This window comes from Natator depressus, chromosome 1 (genome assembly GCF_965152275.1).
Source record: "Natator depressus isolate rNatDep1 chromosome 1, rNatDep2.hap1, whole genome shotgun sequence".
NCBI classification, from domain to species: Eukaryota; Metazoa; Chordata; order Testudines; family Cheloniidae; genus Natator; species Natator depressus.
Window position 1 is genome coordinate 298,525,480 of NC_134234.1, and position 13,624 is coordinate 298,539,103.

The 13,624-nt window shown below is 43.7% G+C and overlaps 1 protein-coding gene across 3 annotated transcripts in view; it reads left to right on the forward strand.

Annotated features, from left to right (window-relative positions):
- Nucleotides 1-13,624, forward strand: part of LOC141980730 (uncharacterized) — a 122,198-nt gene that overhangs the window by 54,518 nt on the left and 54,056 nt on the right. For all 3 annotated transcript variants that reach the window (XM_074942261.1, XM_074942260.1, XM_074942259.1), the window contains exons 8-10: nucleotides 3,612-3,700; nucleotides 5,999-6,151; nucleotides 9,320-9,452. In XM_074942261.1, the coding sequence (XP_074798362.1) occupies nucleotides 3,612-3,700; nucleotides 5,999-6,151; nucleotides 9,320-9,452 (375 nt within the window). The remainder of the gene's footprint in view (nucleotides 1-3,611; nucleotides 3,701-5,998; nucleotides 6,152-9,319; nucleotides 9,453-13,624) is intronic.

Here is a 13,624-nt window from a genome sequence, read left to right on the forward strand (position 1 = left end):
GGGGCAAAAGACCCAAAATATCTGAACTGTCCAGGAGAGGGCTGGACAGTGCAGAACACACTTTTTTTGGGGGGGGGGGGTGGTAGGATTTGGGACTGAGAGCATGTTGGGGTCACCCTGCAAATGGCAACCTAGGTTGGTGAAAATCAAAGTGTAACTGGATTGCAGGCTGCAGCTATACACAGATACTCAGGGTGTGACCTGCATGCTGTTTTGCTGTTTCTGAGGGGCCCAGGTTGGGAACTACAGCAGCAAAGTAAGAGTGACACAGCCCCTCTCTTATGTGGCTTGCACCCTGGAATATTCTAGCACTTTTTTTTTTTTTTTTTAAGCAAGATGACTGTTAACCAGCAACAGGGTCAGAAATACTTTGGCCAGAGATCAGAAACTCCTCCCAGTCAATGTTTAATCTCCAAGGAAAGCTCTGGATCTCAGTTGTTCTTGCTTATTACTGCTAGCAGTTGTTTGCAGGTCGGATCATTGCAGTAACATATGCAACAATTCTTTGTATGTACAGACTGCAAATTCAACATATGTGAATTCAGCTTCTGAATATGACAAGGCTGAGGCACAAATACTTCATAACCATTGTTTTTTCCACATTGCCAGCCTGAAATTGTTGCTTATGGCTGATAGTCCTGCTTCTGATTGCTATATAATTTATGATGTCTGGTTGCTATGGTAACTGCTCTATCTAGAAACCAGTAATTTTGTGAACAGTTACAATAAAGCTAAATAAGGGAATGAATAATCTGCAAATTTAACATTGGTCTAAAAAACAACATTTATTTCTGTCTCTGTATTTAAGCAGGGCTTACGAGTACTGATTCCACAGTAATAGGGCTCCTGAGATGATACACTGACATGAGGGTCATTTGTTTTTTGGTGAACCAAGCTATTATAAAAGGAGAGCTCATACTTATATCAAACTAATAATAGAAGTATCAAAGAGCTGAAACATTCCTCTTTTCCAACATAATTCATTATATTGGAATATGATTCATTCCTTCATTACTTCAGATTTGATCTAATGGTTCAGTGGCCAGGTTCTTTAAAGCTATTTCCCAATAGCCTCTCCGTGAATTTAGAAACATTAAATCTTACTAAATATTTCAGTGTTGAAGGGTCATGTGGCCTTTCTGCAGTTATGGAAGAAATACACTCCACTGGGAACTGAAGCTAGAAAATAAAAACTCTGGACCAGAGCTTTTGGGGGCAGGAACTGGGTTTTTACTACTTTGTATAGTACCTAACAAAATGTGACCCTGATCATTGACTGGGGCCATTGGGCCCTATAAATAATAATAATAAATAATGTACCTTTCCTTGGTGACATCCCAGAGATGGGGAACAAAGGATCCAGAAAACTCACTGAAGTTTTATGTTCACTCTTCCTCATGAAGGGGTATGTAGGTGGCTGGGACATAGTCCGCTAAACCTGCACAGCTGGGGAATCCAGAGGCTACTCTTTACTCAACACTGCCTGCCCTCCTTCCCAGTGCTTCAGAGGCTGTGGCCACACCACCCGCCCTCCTGGTCCTCCTGGCACGCCTGGAGTAGGGGCTGGCAGCCACGGTAGGGAGTTCGGGGGGGGGACTGAAGAGGGGGCTTTGGGTGGAAGGGGCATGGCTGGGGGCTAGTTGCTAGTCCCAGCTTGACTCAGGCTTGGACCCTCCACCCCTTTGGGGTCCTGGGACCCTGAATCCCAGCCCTGAGTTAGTGCAATTTAATTGTAGACAGGGGAAGGAAGCAGAGGGCTAAGCTTGAGCCTGAGTTCAAACACTGGGCTTACACTGGCGTATAGACATACCATCTGTGACAATCTTACCCATAAAAAGGATGAGGAGTACTTGTACTTTGCTGATACAGACTAACACGGCTACCACCATAAAAAGGATGTCACTTTAATCAGTAACCTCAAAAATTAGAATGCCTTATTTTTAAAGATGAAGCAGTTGTGCTATGTGCAGTCAAACAAAAATGTATAATTCCTAATTAAACAAATAGCATCTTCATTAAGAGTCTAGTGCAAGGTCCAAGTACTCTCTGGCAAGCAGGACCTATGTTCTGTGCAAGTCACTGGATGTGGCAGTGCTCTGGCAGAAATTTCTGTGGTATCTTCAGAAAAAAAATTAAAATGGAGGTTTTTATTAAATAAAATATAAAAAAATAATATAATGATGTAGTTCACACCATTCAGCACTATTTTTCATCCTGTCCGCAAACTCGAGAAGATGACATTGCATTGGTTTACACTTTGTACATGTTTGTGCCATGAAGACTACAAGATGGAAGGCCAGCACTGCAAAGAAGGCAGTTAAAATTGTTTGGGTTACCTCAAATGTGCATGACCATACTTTCAAATGGTTGGATTTCTTTTAACTTTTAACTCTGAATTTCCTGATTTTCTCCTTTTTTTTTTGTTACTACAAAATTCTTAATTTTTTTTAACCCTTATGTTATTGATATGTCTGTCAACCTTAACTCCAATTTAGCCAAGTTTTTCATCTGGGAAATAAAAATAAGCATGATTTATACTATCTTCTATCTAGTTTAATACAAAAGTTAAGTTAAATGACCACACCAAAGAGCATATATTAACATCTTCATTCCAGGGACTCCATAATTAAACAGTGAGATTAATGAAAGTGAATAGTCAGGACAGAAAGTGCAACATTTGATATAAGCAGGAAGAATTGCTTGATGTAGTAAAGCAGTGGTTTTCAACCTGTGGTCCACAGACCCCTGGGGGGTCCGCAGACTATGTAAGGGGCCCACAAAATGATGTTGTTACCATAGAACAGTGGTTTTCAAGCTAAGGTCCTCAGACCACTGGGGGTCCACAGACTATGTTTAAGATTTCCAAATGGGTTTGCACCTCCATTCAAAATTTGTAGGGATGAAAAAAGGCTGCAAACCACTGTAGTAAAGCATAAAAAATGTTTGAAACTAGGTATGGTACACATATTGTAGTTTGATCTTGTTTTCTGTCTGAACCGTGAATCTATTGAATGAATTGTAGAGAAAGTTCTGCTATAGCGTGGAAAGAGACTTGTTGACTAATAGGTCTTTTCTCTTTCTAAGTTCTGATAGGTGACAATTTATTTAATTGCAATCTTTGTTTCACTGTAATGTTAGAACATTGATGTGCATGACACTTAAAACCTAAAGATGACTACCTCCAGGAGAGTTAGTCTGATATTGCACATGTAAGTTTATTCTAAAAATGTATGTTTTAGAGCTGTACTTTAAGAGCCATGCTCACACACACGCTAAATAAAACATGATAAAGAATGCCAAATATGTAGAATACTTGTGTAATAGCTTACAACATGCTAAAACCTGAAAAGAGAATATAATAAAATAATATTCATTTATAAATTAATACAAAATCAAAGTAAATATTAATCCAGCTTTTAGTAGCACTTAATTCTTTTTTGAATGAGACTCCATATATCTGAGTTGGCACTTCTTTGTGTAAAATTAATAACATAATTTGTCTGGTTTGGGGACAACTTGTGGGGAGAACGGGAGGGAATTGAACCCACATAATGACAGTAACTCCTAAGAAAAATATTAAGTGGCTTTTTTTCTTTTCTGATGTCTTACAGATTCCTATGGTCCCTCAATGTTCCCCACACAATAATGCAAGTCAACTTGTTGGCTGGAAGTTCATTCACTACACAGTTACCATCTGATTGTAAGAGCATTGAAAGTGTCTTTAACTACTTTGGTGCAATGACCTGTCTGTTGCGCCTTCTGTGTTTAATATTACTTCTCCTCCTCCAGCCATGTTGTTAGTTTCCTTTTTTTTAATCAAAATGACAAATTGATACAAATTTTTCAGGTCGAAACTAAACATTTCATTTTGACATTAACAAAACTTTTCAATTTTTTTTTGTTTGGTCAGAACTATTCAGTGAACTCAATATGAATTCATGAATGGTTTCAGGTGACTCGAAACTATATTTGTCAGCAAATAAACTATTTGAAAAATGTCATCCAGCTCTAGTTGTAGGGGCCCTTTGATATTATTAAAAGCACAGTGTCATAAAAGATAAAGCCAGCAGCATCCCCTTGCCTCAAAACCCCTCAAATTAAAACATTCCTTCCAGATATGGCCTGGCATCCACTCAAAGCAGATGGTCCAAATCCTTTTTATTTGATCTGCAATGTAACATGAAATTTCCTCACAATGGGAGGAACTTGTATCTGCCATCAAGTGTTGACAGCTCAGTTTAACTAGGCTGGCCACTGCTCCAGACTAATATGCTGCTGCTGCTGCTGCTGGAAAAGTAATATTTATTTGCCTCCTATAGTACAAGATTTAAAAAAATATTTATGGTGCCATCAGTCATGTTAGAAATGGAACATTTTTGTTGGCCTTGTCTACACACAGATTTTGTACCAGTAAAACTGTGTTAGTAAGGGATGTGGGGTTTTTGCCAATACCTGTATAGTTATAGTGGTGCAGTTCCCTAGTGTGGATGCAGTTATACTGTTATAAGGGTGCCTTGTACTGCAGTAGCTTATTTCCCTTCCTGTATCTGAATAAGCTGTATACTGGTATAAGCACATTTGTATTTGTATAACTGCATCCACACTAGAGGGTTGTACCACTTTAACTGTACCGGTATAGTTAAAGTGGTACAACTTTTCTGTATACACAAGCCCTACAACAGGAATCACTATTTTTAATGGACAATATTTCTTTGTAATGTAACATTATATTTACTTATTGCTAATTATTCAATGAAATTGTAATTTTCTCCTCAAAGGTCTCTACCTCATCACTGCTAAGGATCTTTATTGCTGCCACTTTTATTCCAGCTGAGGAGGGCTGGAGGAAGCCCCTTTCAGATCTCCTTTAAGCAAACAGTTCTCTGTAGAGAAACATGGAGCATTTCTTACCCAGGACTCAGCAGATTACCACTGCAGAGCTCTCAGTCTCTACCTGCTAGACTGTGAGAGACCTGGCATTGCACCGTGGTCTATTGCCTGACAATGTAATATACCACTAAGCCCTGACTTCACCACAGAGTATTTACAAATAGTTATAGATACCTATGTGGACTTCAGCATAAAGTTTTTACTTATCTACTGATTCCTTCAATACAGTGACTAATTACAATGAAATATGTCTTCCAAGTTAAAATCAAGTTTAAACTAATCAACCATCAAACATTTTTTGATTCAAAGATACTGGGCTAGGTTCTCCAGTTCCCTTTGTGTCACCCAGCTGGCACAAAGGGACCAGAAACCTCCCATTACTCCCCAGTGGGCATAGAACTTGTAGAGTCGTCATCTATGCCTCTCTCTCTTGCAGTCCCCAGCACAGGGGGCATGTTGATGTGCGGGAATGGAGAAGGGTGAAGGGTCAGTAGCTAGAATTTGATATGTCCACCTTATAAATCCTGCAACTGATATTACCAAATTCTGGGTTAAAGGCAAGTTGGGCAGTCCTTTCTAAGTCAGTTTCCCCCACAATGGAACAGGACCACACTTTAGGCAGTGGAAACTATGTTCCAGCAATAAAAGATAAAGGTCTCTGCACACTGAGTCATAATGAAAATCTTTGAGGCCTCACAATTCTGTGAATTTTCGAAAGAATAACCTACTCCTTCTGAAGATGAAACTCTCTCTCTTTCTCCAGAGGACTCCCCCTTACTATTTTAAATGCTGACTCTGCTACTGTGTAAACTAGTTATCATTATTTCCATTCTGAGTATTTTGTGCAACATAATTTTAGACCCTGGTCTGAATATCAGCACCATTATGAAACCACTTTAAAGTAAGATAGAGAGTAAGTTATATTTTTCAATATACTGGACATTTAAGTTTACTTAAATTCAGATGTTTGTTCTGAATTCACTACTGATTTTATAACGCAGCTCATGCACTTTTTCAAGAAACATATTAGTTCCCAAAACTTTTCTTCTAAAACCAGTTGAAATACAGAACTTCATGTTTCTTAAAAAGTCTCTTCTTCCCAAATCAGCATTTCACAGAGAGAAGAGAATGGACTTACTTCCCGGGCAGAGAGCGGGGTCGTTTGTCTGTAGCACTTCAACCAGTTATCTTGACAACACTGCCTTTGCAAAGAGGGCATCATATGGAAAGGCATTGAAGGATTCTGGTTTAAAATTGAATGGTAATGATTATACAGATTGTTACTGGCTAAAAATAACCGCTACCCCTCCCCCAGCCCAGTTCTTCCATTATAACACTCTCTGTTCTTATTTTTTATGAATCATTTATATAGTATTGCAGATGTACATGGTGCTTCATGGAATATAAACCAGAATAACTCTTGGTCCCTGTCCCAAAGAACTTTTTAATAGACTGGAGATTGGAGAGGATGGAATGGGAAGATGAGAGAGGAGAAAATTACAATGGGTGGAGTTCAGGGGGAGAAAGGTAGATTTGGGAGTGATCAGCTTAAAGGGTGACAGCTGCAATACTTTGCAGATATCATAGCTGGAAGTGTGGGACAAAAAGTGATTCTCAGCTTTTTTTCACCCATGACCATAGTCTGTTTCTTGCTGGAACCCACCTAACCCTCACAATCCTTTGTGGGTGAGTTGGGGTGCTGGCAGGAAAGGGCAGAGGCTCTGTGTACTAAGCAGAACTGGTGAGAAAGTCCAGTATTTCCTTGCAAACGTCAAATTGGTTATACTAAATTAGAGGTATAACTCTTTTTGTGCTTAAAGAATTATCATGATTTTTTTTGCTCTAAGAGCCCAAGGACAAATGATGTTTTTTCAGGGGAAATTTTAAAAAAGGCTCATTAGTAAATGTTTCTTTTGATGAAAAACACTAGAAAATTTGAATGACCCATGATAGATTTAACTCGGCTATGTCTACACTATGGACCTTACAGTGGCACAACTGTACCACTGCAGCTGTGCCGCTATATGGTCTCCTGTGTGGCCGCTCTATGCCAGTGGGAGAGAGCTCTCCCGCAGGCATAATTAAACCACCCCTAATGAGCAGTGGTAGTTATATCAGCAGGAGAGCATCTGCTGCCGACAGCGCTGTCCACACCGGTGCTTTTGTCAGTGAAACTTTTGTCGGTCAGGGATGTGTTTTTTTCACACCCTTGACCGAAAAAAGTTTTACCGACAAAAGTGCTAATGTAGACAAAGCCTAAGTTCAATTGTTAAAGTGTGAAATAGAAGAAGGAATTTCCTTAAGTCCTACCTGAAGTGAAAATCTAAGTTAATTCTTAACTATGGAGTTCCTCCATAAAACTTTTTATTCGTATCATAGTAGTATTTTATTTTTAATAGTTAGCAAAATGTAAGGAATTAGAGAAGTTTGTTTCTATGATTAAAAAACACATGAACACTCTTTTAGGAGATTTAAAAAATGTATAATTCTATTAAGAGAAAAAACTATTTACCACTAATCAGTGCAAAACTGTGAGAGCAGCAGCAGAAAATCTTTGCACCATATTAGTGCTTCAAACCACGCGGAAACTGAGAATACTGATGAACTGATGATGACCAGGAAAGGCTTGGACTGAGCCCTTACAAGCAGAGGTGGATTAAGATTTATTGGGGCCCTGGGCACAAAGAACTTTTGGGCCCTCCACACCACAGGGGCCCAGGGGCACCAGAACCATGCCATGCCCACCCTCCTGCTGCTGCCTCCTTTGCAGGCCGTCCACTGAGGTGAGTCAGGGGGTGGAGCATCAGGGAAGGCGAACCAATCCCATTGACAGGGGAAGAGCTCAGCCAGCTGCCCTGCTGCTTCTTCCTTCTCCAGGCTGCAGGGACACAGGGAAAATGCTGCTGCTAGGGGGAGCACTGCCTCCTCGTTGCTGGGCATCTTGAGAAATATGGGGGGAGCACGTGACCCTGCATGCTGGGGTGATCAGCTCCCCCACCGTGAAACACCAGCCTCTTCCCAGTGCAGGGCGGTGTCTGAGGTGGGCCCTGCTCCTCCTCTTCCCCCCAAGACCCCTAAGAGCCACCCAGAGTGCCTGGGCCACTGTGGGGAGCACACGCCAGGGGGCAGAGACAGGGGATGAAGGCTGCTCTCAGGCCCCCCTCCCAGGGCAGGTGGAGGGTTCAGGACTCTGCACAGTGGCTTGGGCTCCCTGGGCAGCTCTTTCCTTGGCCAGGCTCCAGCTTCCATCCTGGCCAGACAGCGGGGCCTCAGGGAGAAGAGGAGGATCAGGGGCTGGGCCACAGTTCCGGTGCTGGTGGCACTTCCCTTTCTACACAGGTTCCAGTGCTCCTAGGGCTCCCAAATTGTCCCATGTGTTAATCCACCATTGCTTACAAGGAAATGCCCATGTAGGTCCAGGAAACTCCATGAACTTTGCTTTCCAGAGTTTTCCTGAATTCTTCCATTGAGAGATAGGGTTTGCCCCAGTGTGGGACAAACACAAATACCACGAACCTCCAAGATCAGTGCTGGTCCTCCAGGTCACAGGGGCATCTTTGAGGAACTCTGGGCCTCTGAATCAACTCTGGGTTCCTGTATCTCTGTTCCAGCCTTAGTGGAGCTGCACTGCAAGGGACTCCCTAGTTGGCCCCTCGCTCCCCACCCTTTAAGGGTATGTCTACACTACAATTAAATACCTGAGGCTGACCCATGTCAGATGACTCAGGCTCGTGAGGCTTGGGCTAAGGGCCTGTTTAACTGTGGTATGGATGTTTGGGCTTGAGCTGTGTGGTGTGTGTGTTTATGTGCATCCAACACCCTAGTTCCACTCCTCCTGCTCACTTCCCAGCCCTGCCCTCATGGATTCCTGAAACAGTACAGATGTTGAGTCCAAGAGAAGGGGGCAAATACTTCTATGGCAGCAGCTGACCCTTTTCTGCACAGAGATCTAAACTTTTGATCTGGCCCCATTTTACCCACAGATTACATCTAGACTAAAATGCTGCACAAGGAGATTTTGAACAGGAGCCCAAGCTGCATGTAAGAATTAGATTGAGAATCAACATGCCAATTTATTTAGATTATAATTTCATCTCTGAAGCAAATGTGAAGGACCTTGCCGATAGAGTGGGAAGCAAAGTTGCCTTCATAGCTATTGCTGTAACAGTGCTATCATCGCCAATAGGTGTCACTGGGTTTACATTTAGATTAGATTAGAAAACATATTCATATAAATACAATTGGAGCTTTAACTATTGTGTTCTGTGAAAGTAATCAGAGAAAGGTTACAGTTTATCTTAACAGTGGAACACATACAGAATTATATGAGAAAATTCAGAAAACACTGCAACTAGCATATCACAAATGTGAAACCAATGCTGAAGTATGAAAATGAGCTGAATCCTGCACATGGTTATATGTTCCTTAGGCAGCGAGATTTCAGAGAGGATTCTAAGAATTACACGGGCAGCTTCAGAATGGTCAAAAAAGAAGACATCCTGTAAATCTGTGAAGGAAGATTCACAGACAACAGAAGCATCAACATCTGGCACCCTTGCATGGTAAAAATAATCCCTTGTCTGTGAATGTGAAGTATGGTTAAATACCTCTGTGGGCAAGTGCAAATTGATTAAACAGTTACTTCTGTTTTGTGTGCATGTGTGTGTGCATGTGTATGTGCACAAGACTTGGGCGGAGAGGGGGTTGGCTTATACATGTAGAGCGTTTCATACGTAGATCTTAAGTGCTTTATGAAGAAAGGTTAATGTCATTATTTTCAGTTCCTAGAGGGGAAAATGACTTGCCCATGGTCACATGACAGAGCCTGGAATAGATTCATAGGGTTTAAAGACAGAAGGGATCACACCAGATCATCTAATCTGACCTCCTGTACATTACAGGCCACCACCACCCAGCACCCTCACACTAAACTCATCAACCAAAATGAGACCAAAGTATTACAGCCCACAGGAGACTAGACTATTGTGTGCCACAGGCAGAGAATAGGAAGAACTGAGGTGCACCAGTGCTTGTGGCCCCCACAATGGCAGGGAAATGATTAAGTGAGAAATACCCAGATAATCTTAGTAAGTGACCCTGCCTCAACATGCTGCAGAGCATGGGCAGTGGGTATCGTAAGCATGGGGAGGCTGTGCCTCCCCAAATAGCCTACCATGGCCCCGCCTCCAGGCCAGCATGCCTCCTGCAGGGACTCAGGGCCACCAGGGCATCTGGTGCTGCCTGCCCAGCGCTCTGGGGCTGGCTACCCAAGCACCGGGACTGGGGGCACAGCGACTGCACTACCTGGCTGCCTGAGCACCAGGGCTGGGGACGTGGCGACTGCACTGCCCAAGGGCTGTGGGCACTGAGACTGCGGTGCAGTGGGGCTGGGACCTCGCCTCCCCTATCGCCCCCAGCTGTCCGGCGCTAGGGCCGCAGTGGGGGTGCTTTGGGCTCCTGCAGGGGAGGGAGAAGTAGAAGGGAGGGGAGGGGCCTCGGGCACAAGGGGAGGGGGCGAGGGATAGCCCGGCCGCCCATGCTGCAGAGGAAGGCAAAAAATCCCCAAGGTCACTGCCAAACTGACCTGGAGGAAAATTCCTTCCCAATCCCACATATGGTAATCAGTTAGACCCTGAGCATGTGAGCAAGAACCAACCTGCCAAGCACTGGAGAGAAAAAATAGAATTCAGATCTCTTGCTTCAGCCCATTGGCCTAGTCGCTAGACCAAGCTGGCTGTTAGAACAAATTCTCCCCTTTGGTATATGGACAGAACTCCCATTGAGTTGAATATGTGGTTGAAGGGGAGACTGGGCCCATTTTATTGGCATTGCATAAGAAGCGATAGAGGACAATGTTCTCCCTTCTGCTCCTTGTGCAGGAGGGAGCGAATTTCCAGAAAAACCACCAAAATTTGGTAAGGAAAGGTTGTCTTAAGGGGAAGAATAGCAATATTTTTTCCTGCTGTTTAAATATTTTAGACTCAGAGGCTGTCTGCAAGCTGATGCAAGCTACAGGCCTCAGAAGTAGTAAGCTGCAGATCAAGAGAAGAATGACCAGCTGAACGAGAGTGAAGTTGGAGAGGAGTGTCATATTCCTCTCAAGGCAGCATAAGCTACAATACAGTGTATTTCTGTAACTTTATTATACTACAGAAGGGCTGGGTAGGAGTGCATGGCTGCTAGTTGCGTAGCCAGTGGCAGCACGGAAGACAGGCTGCCATGCTATGCGGGAGCCTGGAAACATCATGGATGGGCCAAAATTAATGAATGGCCATCCCACTGCCCTACTGGACACCTGACCACTAGGGACTGAACAGACACCACCAGCCCCTTTCACAAAAAAATGTAAGCTGAGTTTTGACCCTGTCTAATTGCAAGACTATTTATAAACTAATTGATAAACAAGGAATGTGAATACTAAAAATATCCAGTTAGCTAAATATATGATACGGGGAGAGAAGATTGGGTTTAAATTCAAATTTTAAGTAAAGGCTAGAAAGTACATTTGGATTTTTAAGACATACTCCATTGAAAGACATTCTCCATTTTTAAGACATACTCCATTGTTTGTTGTGTGCTTGCTTGCTTGCCATGTGACTGCTTGATTGAAGTTTATAGTGTAGTCTGTTTGGAGGGCTCTGTGCAGAGCCTAGCAGACCTTCCTAATGAGGGTCTAGTATCCTTTGATCCCTAATCCCTTTGGGATTCTTAGATAAGGGGGCGGGGCTAAATCAGGGAGAACAGGGGTTTAAAAAGCCAGCTCCTTAACAACCCGAGGAGATAGCAAACAGGGGAGTTTTGTGAGGGAGTTTAAAGCCAGATACACCTGACAAAAATTCTCTACACACAGGAAAATAAAGCCCTCCCCCTAGAAAAAACAAACAGAAAGCCCAAAGAACAAACAAAAAAATGCCGGAGTAAAAATAGTGCTGGTAGAAGTCCAGCAGCAGACTGAAGGCTGTCCAATTTATTGCACGGAATGCAGCATGTAAGATTACCTGCCTTGTGAGCAGGTGGTGTATGTGTGCATTTGCTGCAAGCAACTCAGAGCTCTCAGGGACTGTGGGCTTGTCTTCATGTACAGCACTACAGCAGTGCAGCTGAGCCAGAGCTGTGCCACTGTAGCGCTTTAGTGAAGATGCTATTATGCTGACAGGAGAGCTTCTCCTGTTGTCATAGTTAATCCACCTTCCCAAGAGACGGTAGCTATGTCAGTGGGATAAACTCTCCCATCAACAAAGCACTGTTTACACAGGGGGTTAGGTCAGTATAACTATGTTGCTCAGGGGTATGGATTTTTCACAGCCATGAGCAACAATGTTATACCAATAGAGGTCTGTAGTGTTGCCCTGGTCTGAGTTCAGGCTCTTGAGATCAGAGTGGCTGAACTGGATGAGCTAAGGGAGACAAAGAGGTACATAGATAAGACTTTTCAGGACACAATAGAGCAGTCCCACTCCTAGCCTGATAACCTCTGTGCTGTGGAGGAGGATGAAAGTCTCGGGGAAGGAGAACATCAAGTTGCAGCAGAGAGAAATGATCCCATAGTTGGGACCAGCCTTCCAGATGATGGTGTCATGGTATCCTCTCACACTGAGGATACCCCTCTGGGGGAGTGTACCCCAGTTATTAGGAAGAGACAGACATAGGCATCGACTCCGTGGGTGCTGCGGGGCTGCTGCACCCACAGGGAAAAGTTAGCGGATGCTCCACACCCACTGGCAACCAAGCTCCCTCTGCCCCCACCTCACCTTCTCCCCCAAGCGTGCCATGTCCCCACTTCTCCCCCTCCCAGCGCTTCCCACCCGCCGCCTAACAGCTGTTGGCGGCGCTTAGGACTTTCTGGGAGGGAGGGGGAGGAGTGGGGACGCAGTGTGCTCAGAAGAGGAGGCAGTAAAGAGGCGGGGCAGGGGCGGGGACTTGGGGGAAGGGGGTGGAATTGGGGAGGGCAATGGTGGGGCAGGAGCAGGGCCAGGGTATGAGGAGGTCGAGCACCCATGGGGCAGAGGGGAAGTCGGCGCCTATGGAGACAGATAATAGTAATGGGGGATTTGATTACTAGAAAGTTGGATTTATGGTGACCAGGAGAACTGTCTGGTGAATTGCCTGCTGGGTGCGAAGGTTGCGGGCCTCATGAGACATGTAGATAGACTTTTGTGCAGTGCTGGGGAGGAGCCAGTGTTCGTGGCACATGTAGGTATCAATAACATAGGGATAGGTAGGACAGAGGTCCTGGAGGCCAAATTCGGACTGCTAGGTAAGAGATTAAAGTCCAGGAACTCCACGGTAGCATTCTCTGAAATGCTTACAGTTCCACATGCAGGGCCAGTTAGACAGGCAGAACTGCAGGGTCTCAATGCATGGGTGAAACATTGGTGTTTGGAGGAGGGATTTCGATTTATTAGGAACTGGGGAACCTTTTCGAAAAGGAGGAGCCTATACAGGAAGGATGAGCTCCACCTAAACCAAAAGGGAACCAGAGCGCATGTAAAATTAAAAAGGTTGTAGAGGAGTTTTTAAACTAAGGTCTGGGGAAAAAACAACAGGTGCGGAGGAGCACATGGTTTGGACCGAGACATCCCTTAGGGGAAGATTTATTAAAGGGGATTCTCTATATCTTAGTAAAGAGAAGAGTATAGAAGCTGATAAAGTACATGCAGGAACTGAACAGAAAGTCACATGAAAAAGAGTCCTATTTCAATTACATCAAATAAAGGCCCACAACTAAATATTG